The 23,818-nt window shown below is 37.5% G+C and overlaps 1 protein-coding gene across 3 annotated transcripts in view; it reads right to left on the reverse strand.

Annotated features, from left to right (window-relative positions):
- MYO16 (myosin XVI) overlaps positions 1-23,818 on the reverse strand; it is a 357,379-nt gene that overhangs the window by 58,216 nt on the left and 275,345 nt on the right. For all 3 annotated transcript variants that reach the window (XM_063149977.1, XM_063149978.1, XM_063149976.1), the window contains exons 26-28: positions 23,359-23,439; positions 22,904-23,109; positions 5,735-5,837 (exon numbers count right to left, since the gene is read on the reverse strand). In XM_063149977.1, the coding sequence (XP_063006047.1) occupies positions 5,735-5,837; positions 22,904-23,109; positions 23,359-23,439 (390 nt within the window). The remainder of the gene's footprint in view (positions 1-5,734; positions 5,838-22,903; positions 23,110-23,358; positions 23,440-23,818) is intronic.

The raw sequence follows: 23,818 nt of genomic DNA on the forward strand, positions 1-23,818 counted from the left end.
ATGCCATTGGGATGGCAGGTTTTGCTCAGCTAATGCATCACTGTATTACAATAAATGAATACAGCACTGAAAATGGGGACTTCCTAGTATAAAGACCTTAACATATTCTGGAGGACAGGAGATTCTTCTGCTTTACATGGACCAGCCAGTACTTCTGCTCAATTTAACTCTAAAGTTACTAAATATCACCTCACTGACTTCTCCAGGGGCTAAACAAATCTATTACTTTCTCTTTGTCTGGAGTAGAAATGGTTTGTTTTGATTTAGCAATCTAATTTTCTCTTACATCAGATGTGCTTAAAAGTCACAGCAAGTAGCTAAGCTTGTAGTGATCAAGTATATATTGAAGCTGAAAGAATACCTTATCAAGACTGCACACAGAGTCAAGATGCAAAAATTGCCTTTCATTAGTAGCTCTGCACTTTCATAATTCCAGTACTTAGGTGCATGACTGAAACTGCATGGTATGTCAGCTTCAATGAAACCACTATTTTATTGTCCTAGTTTAGTTATCTCCAGCTCAGTTTACTCAAGGAACAGCAACATTTCATAAAGCTATCAACACTTCCGTCCCTACGTGACAAAAGACAAGTCAGCAGGAAGACCAGCCTGGCTGAATAGGGAGCTTTCACTGGAACTCAGGGAAAAAAAGAGAGTTTACAACCTTTGGAAGAAGGGCCAGGTAACTTAGGAAGAGTACAAGGACGTCAGTAGGTCATGTAGAAAGCAAAAACTCAGCTTGAACTCAATCTGGCCACACTGGGAATGATAATAAAAATCGTTTCTATAAATACATTAGCAAGGAAAACAGGCCCAAGGAAAATCTCCATCCTTTTTTGGATGCAAAGAGGAAAAGGTATTTAATGCCTTCCTTGCCTCAGTCTTCAGCAGAAAAACTAGGTGTTTTCAAGGCAACCAGCCTCCTGAGCTGGAAGACAGAGCCAGGGAACAGAACAGACTCCCTGTAACCCAAGAAAAAATAGTGATCTGTTGTCCCACTCAGATTCTCAGAGGGCACTGGATGAGGTCCATATGGGGGTACTGAAGAAGCTGGTGGAAATGTTTGCTAAGGTGTTCTCCATGATCTATCATCAGTCCTGGCTAAACAGAGAGGTCCAGACAATGGGAGGTTGGCCAGTGTGATGCCCATCTGCAAGAGGCGCCTGAAGGATGATTTGGGAAACTACAGGCCTGTCAGCCTGACCTCAGTGCCAGGGAAGATTATGGAACTGATCATCTTGAGTGCCACCATGCAGCACTTACAGGACAATCAGTGGATCAGCAGCCAGCAGGGATTTAGAAAAGGCAGGTCCTGCCTGACCAACTTGACCTCCTTTCATGACCAGGTGACCTGTCTAGTGGATGAGGGAAATGCTGTTAGTCTACCTGGACTTCAATAAAACCTTTGATACTGTCTCCTACAACATTCTCCTGGAAAAGCTGTCAGGTCATGGCTTGGACAGGTGCACTTTTTGTTGGGTTAAGAACTGGCTGGATGGCTGGGTGCAAAGTGTGGTGGTGAATGTGGCTGGTCCCATATCCAGTTGTTGGCCAGTCACTAGTGAGGTTCCCCAAGGCGCAGTATTGAGACCAGTCCTGTTTAACATCTTTATCAATGGTTTGGATTGAGTTACCCCCAGAAAATTTGCAGACAACATCAAGGTGGGTTGGAGTGTTGATCTACTAGGAGGCTGGATCGCTCTGCAGAGCCTTCTACAGGCTGGATCAACAGACCAAGACCAATGGTATAACATTCAATAAAGCCAATTGTCAGGCACACTTTGCCCACCACAACCCCAGACAGCCTTTCAGGCTTGGGTCAGAATGGCTGGAAAGCAGCCCAGCAGAAAAGAGCCTGGGGATGCTGGTTGACAGCTGGTTGAACATGGGCCAGCAGTGCCCAGATGGCCAGGAAGGCCAATAGCAGCCTGGCCTGTATGAGCAATAGTGTGGCCAGCAAGGCCAGGGAAATGATCATCCCCCTTACTCAGCACTGGTGAAGCCACACCTCAAATTCTGTGTCCAGTTCTGGGACCATGACTCCAACAGAGAAACTGATGTTCTGGAGCATTCCCATCCCAGAGAGGGGCAGTGGAGCTGGTGAAGGATCTGAATGAGCAGCTGAGAGAGTTTCCATTGTTTAGCCTGGAAAAAAGGAGGCTCAGGGAGGACCTTCTCACTCTACAGCTATAATGAAAGGAGGTTGTATCAAGGTGAGGGTCTGCCTCTCCCCCAGACAACTGATGGCAGGACAAGAGGAAATGGCCTCAAGCTGTGCTAGAGGAGATTACATATTAGGAAGAATTTTTCCACTGTAGGGGTGATGAAGTATTGGAGCAGGTTGCTTAGGGAGATGTTGAGGTCAGCATCCCTGGCAGTGTTCAAGGAACAATTTCACGTGCCACTTAGTGCTATGGTGGTGGTGTTCAAAGGTTGAACTCAGTGATCCTGGAGATCCTTTCCAGCCCTAATTATTCTATGATAATAAATACTTGCTTCTAACACATAAGCTGGTGAAGCAAGCACAAGATATTGGCCAACTAATAGTGTTTGCTCTTATGCTCTGCTAAACAGTAGAAAATAAACCAAAATTGGACCCTAGTATTGGATCTTCTGCACTTTTTGTCTACTTGAAAACAGACTGCAGTATTTATGAGAGAATAAAGAACATGTTCTGTGAGTAAGGTCTGAGCTTTGTTGCTTTGTGTGTTAATAAAACGCTCTTCAAACACAGCTTGTGTAAGAAGGAACAGAGAAATTGTGAGGCAGGAAATAAATACAAAGATACCATGTTCTTTACTCATTTTCAGGGATTTTAATTTAGAACATTTTTCCATCCCCCAGGTTAATATCACCTTTCTCAAAATGGGATGGTGAGGTACATTATCAGAAGAAAGCTTAAAGCATCATCCAGATTCATTCAGATAAAAAGTCCAGATCTTTATTTTTCCCCCTCTGCTTTTGAGCCTATTGGAAACTTCATCTACTGATGATGACATATGAGGTGGAGTTTGATTTCTGATCTGTGTTGCTTTCTCCTAAATATCGTCATCCTTGATGAGGGTATTTTAGTTATCTTTTTTGTTCATTTTTTTACCTGAATTTGCAACAGCTCTTCAGGGAAGTGCATGTAACATTTTGGGGAAGACAATTTTTGATATATTCATGAACTCCTGCAACAAATAGATTTTCAGTTCCAGCAGTGACTCATTTGAAGCAGTTACTGCTGGCAACAGTGGCTGAATAAATATATATGTGTAACCCCCTGCTTTTTTGGATGATTTTTAGTAATGCACTACAGATGACTCCTTTCTTCTGACTTTGCTACCTGACATCATCCTTGCTTCCTAATTCCTTTTTTTCCTTTCCTTTCCTCCTCCCTCTTTCTACCTTTTAAATATTTTCCTTTTTTCAGAGTCCTCTACTGTAAAAGCATAGAGGAGAGTACTCATGACAAATGCAGATTGTGTAAGCTTCTTAATTTAGATTGTTATTTAAAGTTCAACTTTCATGATTAGTCAAATGAATCAAAAAGATAATTGAGAGAGAGATTATGTGACACAGACATTAGTCATTACTGCTGATAGTTGGGTATGTGATTTTGTATCACCTATACAAAATAAGTTGGTACCAAGCTGTTATTCACTGGGCATTTAAAACATTTGACTTGGAGTGAATTTTCTTTTTAAACTTTCTTCTACACTTTTCACCTTTCCATTTGTTTTTGTACCTCTCTGTGCCTTGAAAAAGGTGTATGGAGAAGGTCACCCATTTTTTCAAACCTCGTTCCTTGCAGCTTAGTCTGTTGCCATGTACTTCTTAGTCACTGAGTGACAATGGTATTGCTCTCACCCCCAAACTCTCCTATTCCATTTAACTTATCAGTGTCTCTGAAGAGTTTGTGCCTTTCTGGTCTGAGGGATAATGCATTATGCACTGCTGTAGTTTTGCACACCTGACTTCTCCTGGAGTTAATGAGATTCTGAAATTCTGGATTCAGAACTTCTAAAATCTGTTTGAGATCACAAGCTTCAGTCCTCTGCATGATGGAAAGTTTCTGTTTTGCGATTTCCTTTTAAAAGTTTTGTCCTCCTAGGTTTCAGTCCTGTTAACAAATGCCTATCACTACAGAATCATTAATCTTGAGGTCTAGGCTTTCACTGATGACCAGCTGCTTTTTTCCTGTGCTGTAACAACGGTTCTTCTCCAGGGAAATAAATTTGATAGGCATCCTGCTCTGTGTTTCTTGACTGGAGCACACGGTGCAATTACTGTTGCACAGCTTTTGTCCAATGTTAAGCTTGTAACCCCACATAAGTTCTAAAAATGAGCGATTCTCTCATTTCCAGGTACTTGTAAGTGAAGGTACAGTTTCTTCTTATTAATGATTGGGATTTTTTTAATAGGGAACCTTGTGGCAATGATGCAGAACATAAATCAGAACAAACTTACAAAACCTGGGTAGGAAAAGCAAGTCCAGTTTAATATTGTTATTTTTTCCAGTCTTTTGGTCTTTTCTATTGGGGGAGAGGGGAGCTATATGTGCCTTCTACTTTGCTTGGTGACTAAACTGAGGCTTTAAACAGTATTTTGACTAAAGAAAAATTTTCTTATATGTCTGAGTGCAGGTGATCATGCCTGTATGCTTCCAGCCTAGTGGGGGCCTATTTTTGTTCCTGTTGATACTAAGGAATCTGGGCCACTGAGAAATATCTATAGCACACATTCTGACTTAGTCCTTGGCCTTTATAAACAGCTTGCAGAAACTTTTCTGGGCATCTTAATACGCAGAGGTCATACATTAATTAGAAAACCTCATCCTTTAACAGAGCCTATAGGAGTGCCCTAACCACTGTCCAGTCCCTTAACTTCACAGCTGTCCATGAAATTGGTCTGGATGCTCTCTTGTGTAACATATTTCAGTCCTGCTAGGCTGGAAAAAGGCCTGAATCTGCAGCTCACACTGCCTGCAGGAATGCTCCGCATGTGAAGCCTCCAAAAGCTTCATTTCTATTCAATAGATTCTATACTATGCAAAGAAAAAACATTTTTCTTTTTAAAATGCACATATTAAAGAAATTAGTCCTACTCAATTACAAAGCTATCCAAAGAAGATAACTGAATACTCTGGACAAATGCAGACATCCACCTTGCAGTCTTCATACTGTTGAGACTTATACAATGTAAGTAGAATAGGGAGAAAGGATAGGGAGTTGACAGTTTCCTGTTTAGTGCTTGGTACTTTTTTTTTTTTTTTTAATTTACTTGATGTATGGCAGCCTCAGGTTCTCTGGTGGATCTGTGGATCAGCATGCTGGCACCTACAAATGCACTGACTACCTGGGAAATCCTAATTAGCTGTTTTCAGTCTGCCCTGTTATGATAGTAGATAGAGCATTTAGCATAGGATTTTAAAGAAATAAAATAGGTTATTCAGGAACCATTCAACCACTAAAATATACATATCAAATACCTTCAAAAATCTTGAAAAAAAATTACATAGTGTGCATGTTTAATTGAATCTTTTTCTTCCCACAAGTATACACTGATTTTTTTGACACAATGATCACAGCTACTCATAGAACTCTGAAAATCAGTTTGATAATTTACCAAAGCATATATTAAATGGCAAAAAATACACCACTGCAAAGTATGTGGTGGCTTGCCACCAATGGAAATGACTCAGCTAGCTTGTTTAAAGAATGATATTTTAATTGCTTTGTAGATCACAAACCTGCCAGCCTTGTAATTTACACTGCTGAAGAACAAGACGACATCTCTCCTTGGCACTCAACTTCTTCTTGTCTCCTGCTGCTGTATCAGCCAAATCTTTATACCTAGAAAAATCAGCAGAAGTAGAGTTACTCTAATGTTGGCCTGGTTGATGACTTTGTAGAAATTGTTAGTTTTCCTTTGACTCTCAAATCTTTGATATCCAAACTGGAAGCTTGGGATTCTGATCAGGGTGAAGAAAACAAGAAGGCAAATCACTCAAAATCTTGTATATTGTTAGACATGACCTTGGTTAATAACAAGTGATGCCTAAAACCCAAATTTGCTTCTTGTCTGTTCTTTGGATGCCTCACTGAAAATCAATGCCAAAGGAATTAAAAGCTTCCACTGCAACTGAACTGGGTCATTGAAAGGAGGAAAATATGTTTTCAGTATGTGTCATACAACTTAATGCTTCTTAAGGCATAATTCACAGAAAGAGACATTGACAGAAATTATTTTCATCAATCTGAGATAAATTCTCATTTTGAACAGAAAGTCCTGTAGCAAAGAGACTTCCAAGAACTGGATCAGTTTTCACTACTGGAAAGAAGTTCAAGAGGAGACTTGATTGAAGCACTGAGTACCTTCAAAGACAGAAAATGCTGGATATTAAAGGGCTCTTTGATGTACCAGATAAAAATATCTAGGGAGGAAACTTAAGTAATACAAAGTCCAATAAAGTATAAAATTCAAAGTTTATTATGGACTTATTAAATTTATTGTAACTTATTGCTAAAGAAATGGAATTTTATACATCTTAATGCCACATAATATTACTATACTTTCCTGGAGGTATTCCTTTGTCTAGATCTGACTGCATGTAATGAGTCAGAATGCTTTTTCATTACAAAAAGCCAGGCTTTGGAAAGGATATACACTTTGCAGACATGTCACTTTTGATTAAACTCCCAGTGAAATTGATAAGTTTTGAAGTTTGCAAGCTAATTACATTTCCTGACATTTTATTTATTTATTTATTTATTTATTTAACAGCTGGATTCACCCAAATCTCTCCTTCAAGCCAAAACTATGCTGATTTGTTGTCTTTCACACAACATGGTAGCCAAGGCTGCAGTGCTGGAATGACTCCAGGGCCCTCAATTGTATCCAAAGCTGTGGCAAGTCTGGAGCAACATCTGCAGGTAAACTGCTATAGGACCAAATTTCATCTAGACTTCTCGTTTCCTGTAGCAGCACAGACCCTTGAGTTCCTCAGCTCCTGCAGTCTGGAAATATTCCCTTGTCAGGGAGCAGTCCTGCTGAGGACCCCATGGCTAAGTCTACGTTAGTAAATGCAAAGTGAGAGGGACTGCTTCCCTGGCATAGAAACCATCTGGCAAAACCCTAGTCTGATGATTTATTTATGCATTTAATATTATGCAATCTGTTCTGTTCTATTAAGCTCTGTCCCCTTCCAACAGAGAGTAACCATTTCTAAGCTGCCTTGTTTGACAGGTCACCAGCCTGTCCTCGTTCCCAAGTTGTGCCCAGGAACCGTTTGGAGGAACGATGGTAAGAAGGGCCCAAACCTCCACCACAGCTCCTTCTATTTAGTCTCACACTCCAGATTAGCATTAGAAAACTAGGGATAGCACTTTCCCAACATTCCACTAGCTGCATGGTCACAAGGACAGTTATTTTACAGGTTTCTATTAAGGCTGGGGTCACCTTGTTTCCCTACTTGTATCAACAGTTTCTTCTTAGAAGTCATGGGAAATGAGAGGTGTTAGAGAAACAGCTGCTGGAAAGCTTAGCAACTGCTGACTGGAGCGAAGATTCATGACTAAGCATTGACTCACAATGCATGAAGAAGTATCTGCAAAAGTGGTCAGCCTGAAACTCCCTTACAGCAGAAACCCAAAGAAACATATTTCTCTCTTGAAAAAAAGACAAAATAAAATTTAAAAGGTTGAAGTTCTATATTTGGCTCAAGTTTTATTTAAAGACATGCAAATGAAAGAATTCAAGGATAGCCAAATATTTCTTACAATCTATTTTATACAGAATGCCAGACAAAAATGATCCACCATTTTCATCCAGCTTTTAAAGTCTCTGAAATTCCATCACATTATCCTGGAAGTCTAATCACAGTTCACAGTCCTCTTCTATCTGTTAAAGCAAGCTCTATCTTAGAAAAGGAGGATGGCTTATGGTAATAGAGAAAGAGGAAGCTATGGAAATTTAAGTCTGCCATAAACTTCCTTTGTGAACACAGCAGGACATTTGGAAGATGATCTACTTTCCCTGTGTTAGACACTGAAAAGCTGTGCTCCTAGCCTGAGTTAGTCACCTTGTTCTCAAAACAGTCTGGGAAGGCAGGTATTTTCCACAGGGTGACATGTTCTATGCATTCTAGATGCTTTTGAAAAAATGAGAAGACATTGCCCTCTGGAGGTGCCTTTCTCCACTGGCCACAGATGGACTCTGAGGAGAAGTCCAGACTGTATGCTTTCATTTGGGTGCCTGAGAGGAAGCTCACCTTTATGCCTACTTGTCTGACTGAGCTACTCATCCTGCAGAGTAACTAACAGAGGGTCTGAGAGACCTTCCTTATTTGACCTGCCACTGGTCCAAATCTACTGGTTAAGCACCCAAAATGAGAAAGTACATTCATGTCCTGTGTAATCATCGGTTACTAACCATTTTAATCTTGTATAAAGATAAAAAGAACAAAACAACAAAGTTTGCAGCTATTTTTCAGCCACAATGGTGCCCCAATTTGGTTCTCAGTCCAGTTGTGCATATACACATTTCAATGCCAGGGAATTAATGGAAGTTCCTGAATGCATGGAACAAGAGGACTACACCTGTTGGTGGGAGCCAAGATTTGTTCTGGACAGAAGGGATGGTTTAACCATAAACTTACATAATTTCTTCTGTACTTAGTTTTAAATGAGTGAAAAGACTAAACTAAAACCTTTTTCTTTAAACTGACAATGAGCTAAAATATAAAGAAAGAAATAAAAACTTACAAGTGTGACATTATTATCAAAATGCCAAATATTTTTTGGGTATCAGATACTTTTTACTGTGGATTGACCTTATGTTTCCATGTAGACACAACAATTTAATATCATCTTAAATTTAATCATGCTCAGGATGAACAAAATAACTTTTTTTTTTCAGAATTTATTCTATCACAGAAATTAGTAATAAGAATACTGAAATGATGGTGCAGGTTTGTATAAATAAACTTGAATTAGTTGCAACAATGGGGCTTGCTTCTGGGGAAATGCAAACTGGAGAGTCTTTGAAACTTTCCCTTACAGAGAAATTTCCCCCTAGCACTCCAGCCTTGGTTTACTCTGAAGTGAATGAACACACCCAATTAAGTACCAGGCTTCTTCCCACCTGACAGGTCACACATTTTGCCCCCAGTAGATAATGCAGAATGTTTGGAGAGGATCCTAAGGAATTCAGAAAGCATACTCAGTGCTACCTTGCTAAAAAAGTGAAATACATTTCAGCTAAACTTGGATTGACAAGTCACTTGCCTAGACTTTCTTAAGATTCAGTAGAATAGAGTATTCTGGTGTCATATTCCTAACTGTAATATTGGTGTTTGCAATAGCTCATATGAACTGTGCACCATCATGTCTTTCCACTGAGTGTAAGCATGTTCTTGCCTCCAGCCTGGACATCTAATATCAGACAAAGTGAATCTCCTTCATAGCCAGGAAGCAAAAAAAAACCCCCCATTATTTTATGGCTAGCCAGAGCAACTCATTCACTAAGGGATCCAAAATAAAATACAAAACAGGGAGGTTTAAAGGACTAATTTGAATCAACACCACTCCACTGCTATGCCAAGACTAATGTACTGTTGATTAGGAAGGAAATTCAAAACCTCTTCTAGTTACAAGTTGAGACAGTGAACACCACTATCAGGGTGAAGGAGAGTCTCCCCAGCACCATCCACATGACATCAGTGTGAGAGAAGATCCATTTTCCCCAGCTTTTTCCTTTAGCACCCTCCTTGTCCTAACTTGTCATTTTCAGAAGCATAAACAGAAGAAAGACATTCTGGCTAGACAGGCTCACACTGTGAGCATGTACAGACTGGCCAGGATTCTCTGGTGTTGCAGAAATGTGCTCTGACCTTTCTTCCTTTGCTTCTGAAAGATGTGCTCTATCAGGGAAATTTTTTGTTTGTTTGGAGTAGAAACTGCTGCCAATAGCTTGTGAATAGGGAAAACTCAATTCTCGTGGGTCTTCACAGATAAGGATGTTATCTAATAATTTTCTCCCTCACCTCCCTAAGTGCACAGCTGACAAGATCCAGCAGGCTGTTTTTCCCCAAGACAGAATATTCTGCAGCTCAGGTTGGGGCACAGTAACCCACAGCAATATTCTAAGGCTCAGCACGCTCTTTGATTTACACAGAGTGTGCACAAATGGGCTGCAGGGCTGTACTCCCAGTTCTGTATGCACAGCAAATCTTTAAGCATTGGAATAAACATGACTCAATTTCAATAGCACAACGTGACAGAAGACACTAAAGCAAAAACACACGGCAAGTACAAAGGGCAGAAAAACAAGCAGCTCCAAATCAATAGCTTGAAAAAAGATGTCTTTGAACTGGAGCCACAGAACTACTTTTGTTGGTTGGTCTTTTTGCCGCTCTTATTCTCAGGTCTCTCTCTTGCCTAATTAAGAAAGAAACATCAAAAATAATAAAGTTAGAGGTAGCTACTGACTGCAATCCAGTGTTCTCACTAAGAGGATAGTTTGTAATTCCACAAGTCCTATCTTTGCTGAAGGAAGATCCTTCTTTCCATATCTTTGTCTTGCTGCTTAAAAAATAAAAATCACATATGGCTGGCATGTAACTGCTTTAAAAGAGTGATAAGTTATGGACTTTTAAGTTCTAAATATCCAAACACAACTTATGTAAGGAAAAATGAGTGACACACTTGTCAGTATAATTCATTATGTTGTAGCCTAATTTTCTCTTTTTTTTGCTTACTACAATGTACTCTGTTTGCCAAGGTAAACTGGTATGACTTAAAAAAATCTATTCAAAAGATAGTGAATAAAAGGCAGCAATCAAAATTAAATTACGTCCTATATTTCTACAAGAAGTGAAAAAATTGCCATCATAATGGTTCAGGTTGTGCTGTCTCAGTAAATTGTCTCTTTTCCCCTTTCTATATTCATTTTCTCTTTGACAATCATTAATTTTTGACATCTGAAATATGTGAAAGAAATGGACTTTGTTTGCCAAACTTGTCACTGTGTGCTTATAACTCAGGATTTTTAGTTTTGTTTGTTTGGATTTGGGGAGGATGGGAAGGGTGGGTTAGGTAAGGTTTTATTTGAAAAGTCCATCAAGTGAAAGCTGACACATCCAGAGAGCCTATCTACTGAAGAGGGATTGCCTGAAAAATTTTCAGTAGAAAACTTATAAAATCAGTGAGTAGCAAAGAATAGGATGGATTTTTTATTAATGTTACCTTTATGTAAAGAATAAATATTAATTCATTCATGCATTCCTTTTCCCTCTGTTATATTCTTTTTGTCTTGAAGGAATAACCTAATTATTTTTGAAATATGAGGAACATGGGAAATTCCAGATAATTAGAAAAGAGGAAATAGATTATTGTAATTCCCAAGGAAAAAAAAGGAAATTCTGTCAATCTGTGTACAATATATATGACATAAATATTTTATTATAGAGCATAAATATTAAGAACCAAGGCACATATACAAATTTTTTTGGAGAACAAATCTTTGGATGTGAAGAAGAAAATAATGCTTGTAGAAATAACAGATTACATCAGACAAACTGCATTTGGGACTTCTTTTGTAGAACTTCAAAAATTCAGTATAAGATTATAAGGTTCACTTTAAATGAAAAATTTTGCACCAAGGCTGCTTCACAGAGACTTACAGAAATAATTCAGAATATTATAAATGTGAGCATGAAGTGCAAAGTACCTGAAACAATTAGTAATATATATGGCAATGAACCAAAACTTCAAAGTACCTGCCTGCAATAGTTTTTTTAATATCTTAATTGATATCAAGAAACAGTCTTAAATGACTATATATGCAGACCAATAAGAATTAGGTGAAAAAAATAAAAGTACAGCAATTTTGAAAAATAAATAATGCTAAAAGTGATCTTACAACAAACCGACCAGTTATCATACATTTATCTGGTTTCTATATATGCCTCTAGATTTTTTTCTGGTAAAATATACTGATTTTTTTACTTCAACAATTAAAAATTCACTTCCTATACAAGGAGTAATAGGGAAATATGCAGCATGCTTCAATGTGTCTGTGGAAAAAGGAAAATATACTCAAGAGTGACAATAAATAACACGTAACTGAGATAAAAGAGCAAAATCTAGGACTAAGAAATAAAACTGGAAGAATACTCAGAAAATCCTCAAAACAAAATTTTAGAGTGGCTTAAATGTGAGTCAGCCACTGGGCCAATGTAGAGCTCAGTACAGACTTTTGAGGGAGGGTCATGGCTATGAAATCCACTGAATCAAAACACCTTTGCAGAAGTGACCATTTGGGATGTTTTAATTTAAACTGAATAAAAATTAAGACAAATTTCTCAGATAAATATACTACCTTATGACAGATTATAAAGAAATTAATTGGAAGAATTAATTTTTCCTGAGTTTTATGGGGTTTTCTGCATTAGGCTTTGAAACCCTTAATCTTTTCTAGACATCTGGATTTCAGTTTCTGAAGAAAAGAAGTAATGAAGATATGTGTGTCTTAGTCCTGGATTATTTATTCATATACTTCCTGTAATTAAGCAGAGGCTTCCTCATCTCAGACAATGTGGCAGCAGAATAGTGAGTAGAATATAAATTATAGTTCAGCTCTTGGGATTAGTGGATTCAACTATGCAAATACAACATATGAATTCGCAACATCTACTAAAGATTTGCTAAAGATTTACAATACTTTTGCACCATCTTACTTAAAGCTGACATTCCCATTTCATCTTGACAAAGCAATGTAAAACATATTTACTTTAAAAATTGTCAAAAATCACACATTGTCTCAGAAACATGCTAGCACTGAGCAAACAAACAGCTCTATTGTATCTACAAACATATTCATCTGACTCTACTTCAGCAAATGTTTACCTTTAGCTCTTGCTAGGTAGGTCTTTCCCACAGCTAACCACCTCTCCATGCTTGGGCATCCCACCAACATGCACAGGGGCCACAAAATGCTTCACTGTACACAGAATATATGGCCTATGTAATACATTTAAATGTTTTTGTTAACCTGCTAATTTGATTCTGTTGAACACAAAGATGTGTGACTGGCATCCACTGAAGCTCCTCTTCTTTCTCTGCAGACACAGCCATACGATAATAGGGCATCAAAATCAAAATTTCAATTGAAACACTGAAGTGGGCTTGTACAACTTTCCTGCTTGGTTTCCTGGTGACATTGCCACTTCACTGTTTGCCAAGAAGGCACTGCCCAGCTCATTGGGAAATATACTGAGAAAGATTTATGTTGCAGAAGCAGAAAGTAAAACCAGACTCAAACATAAATTGTGATATTAAAGAGAAATAGGATTAGATTTGCTGCTCCACCTAGATAATGCTTTATTTCTTCATTTCTTTTGGTGTTTATTTTTCTCCTGTGTAACCAGTACTCAGCCAAAGAGGAATAGGAACATATAAAACCCTTCCCACAACACTCACTAGTAGCTTAGACAACGTTTATTGGGATTATGGGGAAGGATTTTTGGACCTTTTTAAACCATACAGGAAAATAGCTTCTCTGTGAGATCATCTCTGCTTCTGCTCTCTTCTGTGGGAGCTTCCCTTGTGCCTCTGAACCCTGTGAGTACTATCAGTCTGGGTAACAGGGATTCTCCTGGCTCTGGATTGCATAATGGTTAGCCAAACCACACAAAAGCATCATTTTTCAAGATATACTAAGGTCATGTGCCAAGAGTGGACCAGATTCTCCTCTCATTAAGAGTGCAATACAGCTGGAGCAACTCTGCTGAAACAGATGATGGTAAATTAACACCACATTGGTCTAAACAAGAAAGCAAAGTAAGAGCCAGTGATTGAGATGCATGAAAGGATTTTATGTGCATGCTTGCATAGGATTTTGTGTTTGCTCTCAGATATCACCAGGATAAATGGCCTATTACTATTCAGCCTGACTAGAAAATCTAGCTTTAGGAAGTGTCATTCCAGGTTCTGCTCCTGAAGATTAAATGGTTGTAAAGAATATAAAGACACAGATCAGGAGAAAATGGGTGCCCTGAATATCTGAGTTGAGTGGAAAGAATTTAACAGCTGCATAGCCATGGAAAGGAGAAACAGCAGGAGGGTCACAGTTGTTTTTGAGTGTGAGGCAGCTGGACTGCATCTATACGAGTCCTATGACCTATACAAGTCCTACGACCATAAAGAAGCAGCACTCAAGATCAACTAATATTTTTCTAAACAGTGAAACCACACAGACATATTTAATTAAGCAATAAATAACACAGAATTATTTAAAACTGTACTGTAAAATTTATCTATGTGACAATTTGCACCTTAATCTGATAATTCAAAGTTCCTGCATATAAACTAATGTGTTACACACTTACTTCTTTAAAATATTTACTTTAAATATATGCTGTATTAATTTAAGAGGTCAGTAATTCTAATAAGCATTTCTTTAGAAGAGTTTCAATGTATAAAGATTAGTGAGAATATTAGTGGTTGATAATATTTTAAAAGGTTTATTTCTATGGCAGACATTCAACTGAATTTCTTACTACCACACAAAAATCTATGTCCATTATCTTTGTCATTATGTGATGTCAGAAAATTATGAAGCACTCAATAAAGATTTTTGTTGGAACCTTAAGGTTCTGAAATAAAGTTATTAGCTGCCTGTTATATGCCTGTTATACACTATCACATTGAACTCAGTTTGTGAGATATGGGTTAAGAACTTTCATTACACTTATTTGTGTAAAAATATAATTCTATTTATTTTTATAATCCATGCTTTTAGAGAAAATCTAGTGATGTGGTAGGTATTTCAGCACCTTGTGACAGCATTTCTCCATGTTTAGAAATAGCACAAGCTTTAAAATTCACAGATGTAAAACAGGCATAGATTTTTATAAGGATTGTAAGGGTTATTTAGTGATCTAATAAACATTTTGTTAAATCTGATGGATTAGAAATGTCAAGAGCTAGTGGAAAGCAGAGGTACCAAGGGTGGCACTTTAATCTAGAAATTAAATAAACATTTTAAAACTTCACAGATATTGAAGTTAAAATAAAAAAAACCTACAAGAACTGCTGAAACAGTTCAGTCAGAATTATACTTGTGTGTGACCAATAGATCTATGATTGCCTAAAGAAATTAATGTAGTTGTATGCACCTAATAGTGGAGGGAGAAAAATACAATGATATTCTCACTGAAACAGCCCAAAAACTGGGATATTCTCTATTGCACAAAACACCAGACTCTGCAAAAACTTCATTCAATTTTATGCATTCTATAGTAAATGTAATATACATCATGCTGAAGGTTATTCAGATTGCACATCAAACATTTGAAAGTTAGGAGCCATCAGACTTAACTGTCCATGTCATCTGTATTTCCCCGTATCTGGCTATTTAATGACCTAATTACATCCTCCTGCTCAAGGGACCTCTTTTCTTGTCAATCTTGCAGAAATGTTAAGTGTATGACAGATATGAATAATTCAACTGACTTCAATTGTTTACACACATTTACACATTTGTAATTGCTTTAGCAAATGAGGGTTGCATTGTAAGCTTCTGAAGATGCCCGAGCAAACAATGCTGATATTTATTTTTGCCTTCAAAATATAGCTAGATGCCTTCTAAATAAAGTCAGGTGTCTACCCTTCCACTGAAAACTCCAGTCAAAAGAGAAATTCTATTCTCTTATAGTCAGTCATTTGTGCACTCTCACTAAGCCCCAGAAACACCAGCAGCTTCACCATCCTCACAGTCCAAACTCTGTGACATGCAATGTAAGCACTGATACTTTGTATTTACAAGATGAATTCTGTGGGCAAGAGAACTGATGATGCCACGGTATAGCTTCAAAAACTGCATCTGTCTTGTCTCCAAAATGTTGTTCTCTGATTTTTTTAGAGCCTGTTACAAAGCATTAATTCATTCCCTCGACATAGAATGGAGTTACACTGATTCTGGAAAATAGCTGCAAAAATGGATAAGCCTAAGAGTAATCAGTTGAATCCCATCCCAAAAGTGATCACTTTTCTTTACACCCTACAAATTAAGTCGTAGTTAATTAGGCAAGTCACCACGGGCATATGAAGTTACCTTGTGCATTTCTTGTTTTTAAAATATCTAAAAGGATCTAATGGGCATAATGGGGCAAACAAGCTAAATGGACACAAAGAAACAACTCCAAAGGGGTAAAACAGAAGATTCCATCAACAGTCAGACTGTGTGGAAAGAGCTATTTTGTTTTTCCATAATATGAGTAGCTTGTAACTCTCACTACACTATCACATTGTGCAAGTAGATTTGAAATGGTCTGAAGCCCTTAAGACAGTCCCAAATATCTAGTTACACCTCAGAAATTCCCCAGGGTGATTTACTCCAATTCTAGGCTTGTCAGGGAGACTGCCAGAGCATTCTGGGTTCTGGTCATCTCCTACAGTATAATCAATCCCTACCAGTAAGGTTTAATGAGGAATTAGTAATTTATAGTAACTCTGCATGCTGTAAATTATCCTAAACTGGGTTTCCCTATCCAAAAGGTTGGTGAAAGGAAAAGAACAAATAAAAGCTGAGGGTAGAAAAAGGTAGAAGGGACTTTCAGAGTGATGGTGTTTGTCTTCCCAAGTCACCAGTATTAATGATTAAATACTTTCCTGTCTGCCAATGGGAAGTAGAAAATGACTTCCTTATTTTTAATTTATTGGTTTCTCTATTCAATTGTATTTATTTCAACAAAGGAGTTTTCTGACTTCTCTCCTAATTGTCTCCCCCACCCTACTGAGGAAGGAATGAGCTAGTAGCCACGAGGGGTTGAGCTGCCAGCTGGGGTTAACCAATGACACTTCTTTATCCAAGTGCTTTATTTGGGTGATGGTGGATGAGAGGCTGGCAATGTGCATTTGTAGTCCACAAAGCCAACAGTATCCTGGGTTGCATCAAAAAAAGTCTGACCAGCAGGTCAAGGGAAGTGATCCTGCCCCTCTGCTCTGCCCTTGTGATTCCCCTTCTGGGGTGCTGTGTCCAGCTCTGGGGTCCTCAGAACAAGCCAGACGTTGACCTATTGGAACAAGTCCTGAGAAGAGCCAGGAAGATATTCAGAGAGCTGGAGCACCTCTTCTGTGGAAACAGGCTGAGGGATCTGGGTCTGCTCACCCTGGAGAGGAAAAGGCTCTGGAGTGATCTTACTGTGGCCTCCCAGTACCTAAAGGTGGCCTACAGGAAATCCAGAGGAGGACTTTTGAAAAGGCCAGGAAATTATAGCACAAGGGTGAATGGCTTTAAACTGAAATAAGACAGGTTTAAATTAGATATTAGGATGAAATTGTTTGCTGTGGCATTGGAAAGGCACTGGAACAGGTTGCTCAGAGAAGCTGTGGATGCCTTATGCCTGGAAGTGTCCAAGGCCAGGTTAGATGTGGCTCTGAGCAACCTTGCATCGTGGAAGGTGTCCATGGCAGGTCATTTGGAGCAACACGATCTTTAAGATCCCTTCCAATCCAAACCATTCTATGATTCTATAGTAATTACCAAAATTGCCAAGGACACAGACACTTAATCACAGACACATAAATCACAGTTTTAAATTTCAAGGATGACCTTCATTCCTCATGGGAAGCTGGTCATTACCAGGTTTATGAATTTGTGTTTAAAGTGCCCTCAAAACTCATGACTTTAAGATACTTCATTTACTCACCTTTGCTTGCATTCTGAAAGACAGACAAATAAAGATGATTACCCTCAATCAGTAATATCACTTCCAGATCTAGGTCTGAAGGAACAAACTCCACAGTGGCAAGACTGCCATTTGATATAAATTGACATCATTACATCTACTTTATGATGTCAATTTATATCAAATGGCAGTCTTGCCACTGTGGAGTTTGGAGCCAGATTGCCTCTTGCTCTCCTTGCAAAGATTTAAGGTATCATGGCACATATCAATGTAGTGCTCTATGAGATTACTGATGCTGCATAGCAGACAATAAAGCTGAAAGGGCCAGTGTGATGATGGCCCATCACTTTGCAATCTGCTTTGTACATCATTCTCACTAATGCCCTAACTTACTCATGGGACTCTGAAATGTTCTGCTGACTTTTTAAATTCAAAAGTTATATATTATAAAATATCATAGCTTCCCTGCTTTCAAGAGGAAGAAAAAGGGAGAGGGGGAAAGAAAGAGAAAAAAAGTCAACAAAATGCTTCTGGACGAAGGGAGTATAGATATACAATGATGACTCATGCATATGATTTTACAAACATAAACAACACATCTGTGCAACACGTCATCAGCTAATAGCATAAATTTGGTGAAAATATTACAACAGCTATTAAAAAGGGCTTTATAGGAAAAGGACAGACAGTACTTGACAAAGCAATGATATCAGCATTAACCTAAACTTTCCTGAGAAAACAAGATACCTCTTCAGAATGATCTCTTAGGAAAGTCAGTTATTTGAAAGAGTTAATAATAATTTAGTACTCTGAAGCACTAAAGTTTTGATGTAAAGACCAATATTGGAGCATTTAATTATCAATGAATGCTGCCCTGACTAGAAGTACAGAATTCAGGATCTGCAGTTTAGTGCAGCTTGAAGAAAAAATTAACAACTTCATACCAAAATCAGAGGAAAACCTGTAATTAGAACAATCTTTGAACATACTTGTTTCACCCTCACTGCTATGATTACCATAAGAATCCACTATCATTGTGTTTCATATTTTTTCTTCCTAATATTGCTTATTAAAATGGATGTTTTGCCATCTTTTGAAGTTACTTTAAAACAAAAAAATCATCAGAATGTTAACTCTTTATTTCCTTTTTATTATAAACTTACAGATTTTGATATTTTTACCTTACTCATATAGGAGAGCAAGGTTAGATTACAAAAAGAGGAAGAAGAAGGAGAAAAAGAGAAGACAGGGAAGAAGGGGGAAGGGAAAAGAGGACAAGGAGGAGGAGGATGAGAGAGAAGGAGCCATGATATTGTACCTCCAATACAGCATCTGGCACTGTTTAACAGGATAAATAACTACTTATAAAGCTTCATAGCTGCATTAGCCTAAGTAAAACTAAAGATTAGATTGGTGTAATTTAAGAAATTTTAAAAGATTACTAGAAATAGTAAATCATAACATCTAGTGACTTATCTCTTCTTGCCACCATACTGTAAGGAATGTCTCTACATACAGCTTTCATGTTCTCTTTCAGATTATGAAATTTTCTCTGCTCTTTCTTGAGCAGCAACAGAAGGCAGGATGGGACCTCCATGATGGAAAACACAAGGATAAATTGATAGAGTTAAACCCAGGCAAGACCATATAGAAACCTGAGAGACAGTAATAAAATTCCAAGAAACACTCAAAAAGTGCAGAAATGAATGCAAGGAACAGGACACTAGAATTTGGGCTTTCTGAACAACAGGATTTTTGCCAAAGAAATCCTGCTATTCTTATTTGTTAAGTGAAAAGCTCAAATTTCTTATCAGTTCCAATAATCCACAGAGGTTATCCTGAGCTTCAACAGCTCTGAGTGTTTCCTGTAAACTGGCAGGGAAGGCTCATTTAAGGACCTGTAAAATAACACAGATGCCTCATTTAAGGACCTGAGAAACTGGACCTTGCAGTCTCCACATGTCCCAGACACAAGAAACCAGGGCCATGTGAACCTCAGTTTCTGAGTTACTAGTGCATAAATTCTTCCTTGGGCAAGGAAACTGAAATACAGACAGAGAAAAAAGTTTTGTATAGTTTAGAAACCCAGTGAGCAACATTAAAGTAGGAAGGAATTATTTTAATTTCTATTTCAATTTAGAGAACATGGAGTGTTTGCAGAGGAGGATGCTGCCAAAATAATATTTTTCAGAGAGAGTGAAATAAAGCCTCTTAGTACCTCATTTTTACCTGATCATCCCTGAACAGCTGTATTCTTGTATTTTGCTGAGGTCACCTCATGGGTCTTTGATCACTATAGTTACTTTAAAAATTTATATTCTAAATGGCTTTTGCATGTCCTTCTTGAGCACCACGTGTGGTGAATGACACAAAAGTCAGCCAGGATCTATTTTATTAATTGATGCAAAGAGATTAGATTCTAGATATTAACCTTGTATAACGAGGCTCTGTCTGTGCCCCAGAGTTTCTGAGCCCTATTGTTCTGCACTGGAAACAGTGCAGACACTTGATACTTTTTCTGTTCCATGGCACCAACTACAAAAACCAAAATAAATTACTGTTTCTACTAACAGGCTTTTTGTATATCTTATTCTAAATTAGATATATTTTAAATGAGAATTATTTTAAATCAGAAATAATTTTAAATAAGATATCAAAACACTGTAAAGAAACAGCAATGTGCAGACAGTTGCTAATTCCATGGCTATTTTACTATTTTCTTTCTTTCAAGAAAAAATATATTTGAGGATACTTTACCTATGTGTACAATTTATACTGCAAATTGGAAACATTAAACCCTTTAAAAATTTGTTTGTGCCACTGCTTTGACTTAAAAAGCAAAGCTAGAATTTAGAACAATAGTCCACTGAGAACCATTCTGAAGATAATAAGCAAAATATATGGATGGGCAAACTTTTCCAGAAGTGTAAAATGTGTCTTACTCAAGGTTTTTTGTTTTTAAGTTGAAGTAAAAACTGATCCCTGTCTCTCTGCTCACAGAGCTTTAGAAATTGAGCCAACACTGCAGGTAAATTCAGCAGAAACACTGCATCTGAAGTTGATAAATCAGCTGAAATCATGTATATGATTTCTTCATGATCCTACTTTAACAGGATTTAATAGCATCTGATGTTATGAATTCTCATTTTATTATATATTCATTGAGAAGAAGTGTCACAGCTTCCATTTAAAAATGAGAAATTCCACTTATTAAATGAGAATATTCTCCACTTAAATTAGAAGATTTCTCTTCTGATCAGCAAACTTTGATGATTGAGGGGTTCACCTCACAGCTGGCAACTTTTACTTTGATAAGACAGAAGCAGAACCAGTAAATCCAAAAAGACAGCAACAGAAAAAATGATTAAGCTTGGTAGCCCAGGAAGATATAGTCTTGCAAAATATGACATTTCTTTATCTACCTCTCTCTTAAGCCATTGTAGGAGTTCAAATGGAACTCATAAATAGATTAAATACAAGTCTATTAATCTGTAATTAGATAGCAGTAGAAATTTATTCAAATTCATCCAATTAAGAAGGAACTGCTACTGTCTGATTGGTGATAGAAAATAGGTTTTCCAACATACCATTCCTTTGCCACAAAGTCTCCTACTTCAAACATACTTTCTTCTTGTAAGAATGGGGAAAAAAAGTGTTTTAATTTTTAAATAACAGCTATTTTAAATTCTGACCCCATTACCTATATGATAAAGAAGATCCAAAAAGTAAATGCAGGGATGGTGAGGGAGGATAGAATTTCCTATCTTTTGGGAATTCAGGTTGGGATTAGGGCCACAAATTCTCTTTAGAATACTAGAAATACCAGTTTGAATTTGACAGCGAAGGAAATAAGAATTTGAAAGGTGAAAAACTCCATCAGGTTCAGGTGTGCAAGCCTATATGGAAGTATGACAAAATAATTTCTCATTCCAATCAATGAATAGTACGACAAGACCAGAGTATGGCTGAACAGCCAACAAAACCAATACAGTTAACAAAAAAATCACCAAAACTAATTATCTGGTTTCTAAAAACATCCTGTTCAGTTACCAAGGCAATATAGAGATGTAGCACAAATGAAGATTTTTAGGAAACATTTTGAAAAGGTAACTCATAATCTCTGAAAGCATAATTTCTTTCTTACCTGTAGTCTATTGGCTGAAAAAAAACATACAGCAGAGATTGCCCATACAAACTCAGAACATGAAAGCTTTCCCAAATCTCCCATTATGTACATCTTCTCCTCAACCAGCCTGCCCAGCTTGATTCACATTTGAGGATTGTAGTAGGGCACAGATGGTTTATTTGTGAAAGAGATAGAATTATAAACTCCTATATTCCTCACTGTTTGAGTATTATCAGAGAAAAAAACTTGCTGCCCAAGCAGTAATTTAATATCCACAACTTTTTCCAAGACAACTCAAACTTATGTGTAAGCAGCTAATGCTGTTTTTCAGAAGTAAAATAATAAAGGGCAGATCATGACTGGTTGATATACATCAATCAAGGGGATTGGAACTTGTCTTGAGTGCATGAGGCTGCTAAACAAACAGTTCTTGGGCAAGACAATCCTCTTTCTTTCCTGAATCTTTTAAGAATTAAGTGACCCAAAACCCCAATACTGAACTGGGAATGGGGAACAAAAGTTTGCCTTCTAACAGAAGCAGACCTTTTTGCCTTTTCGCATTAATTCTATATGTCACTGATTTCTAACTATAACAAAAATGGAGTTGTGGTTATGAGCATTAGTACCTCATGACCAGGCATAAACAAATCATAGCCTATGAAATACAAAAATTGAACCCATGACATCTACACCTAGAAAGCTGAAAAATTAGACTATTCTCCTTCTCCTTTTTAATTATCTGCACACAATATACAATATTTCATATATCTTAAATCATACAAATAGCATAAATTGTAAAAAAAGGCCTCCTTTCTGAGGTCATACTTTTAAAACTTAACTTTTTGGATGATATTTATAAATATATTTCTACATATCAATATAAATTTTATAAATGTATCAATTTTTAAATATATTTCCAAAGTTCATTATTTGTTCAATTAAAAAGTAACAGGCCTATACCCCTTGCAGTCAGACAAGATTTTCTCTGAAAAAAGTCTGAAAGACACATAAGCAAAACAACATGGCAAGCCCTACCAGAACATGACAGAAGGCTTTGTAGTGTAGGTAAGAAAGAAGGTTTTATGAAACTTGAAAGAATTTACCTTGACAAGAAGTCTGCGAAAGAGAGACGTACTGGATACCCATGTCGGATAATTTTGATCATGTCTAGGACACCAATATACTGCAGCTGAGCAGACACATAAAAATGATCAAAGTTATCTGGCAACTTGGAGTTATTAGGCTTTATACAATGAACGCAATGTGGTGTGCAATTCTGCAGCTTCCCAATAATATCTGCAAGTGATTTCTGGAGAAAAAAACAAACCAACAAAACAGCAATTATCAATCCTTCTTATGCAGCTAAGACAATTGTTCAATACATATGCTCTTCCTAACTTTTTAACATTATTTTCTCAAAAGGGTTGACCAGGTCATGCAAGTTGACCCTTCAAACATAAGATTTTTCTTTCTTCTGTTGCAATCTGCAGAGGGTAATCCTGCTTTTAAAACACCTGGAGATTCTTTTGCAAATTCTGCCCATAAGACGTTCACTGACCCTGAGCTGTACTGCCACAGTGGTTGGGCCCCCTCGTTCCAGTCTCTGGAGAAATGAGGATGTTCCTTTCTTTTTCAACAGCTGTGGAAGAGAAAAGCACACACTCAACAGTTTTATCTCAAGATGGGCAGTAGACCTTTATTGTCATTGTTGCAGTTGACTAATGAAGGCAAAAATTTGTACAAACGCTGTGCCATAGACAAGGACTGAGTTTCAGAAAGAAATGGGAAGTGGATAAATATCCTCAGGTATTTGCTGAGCCATGATTGGTAAGTTTTGATTTCAAAAGCAGCTACATACATTATAATGATAATACACCTTTTACAAATAACTGCACAAATCTATATGTTTCAGAAGTCTGTGGCAGAAGTAGGACTTGTGCACTTAGTATCCCATAGAGTCTAGAAGCAGCCTAATTCTGTAAGTCTGTAAGAAGGTGCCTTATGCCTTTGGCAGGTGT

This window comes from Melospiza melodia, chromosome 2, assembly GCF_035770615.1.
Source record: "Melospiza melodia melodia isolate bMelMel2 chromosome 2, bMelMel2.pri, whole genome shotgun sequence".
NCBI classification, from domain to species: domain Eukaryota; kingdom Metazoa; phylum Chordata; class Aves; order Passeriformes; family Passerellidae; genus Melospiza; species Melospiza melodia.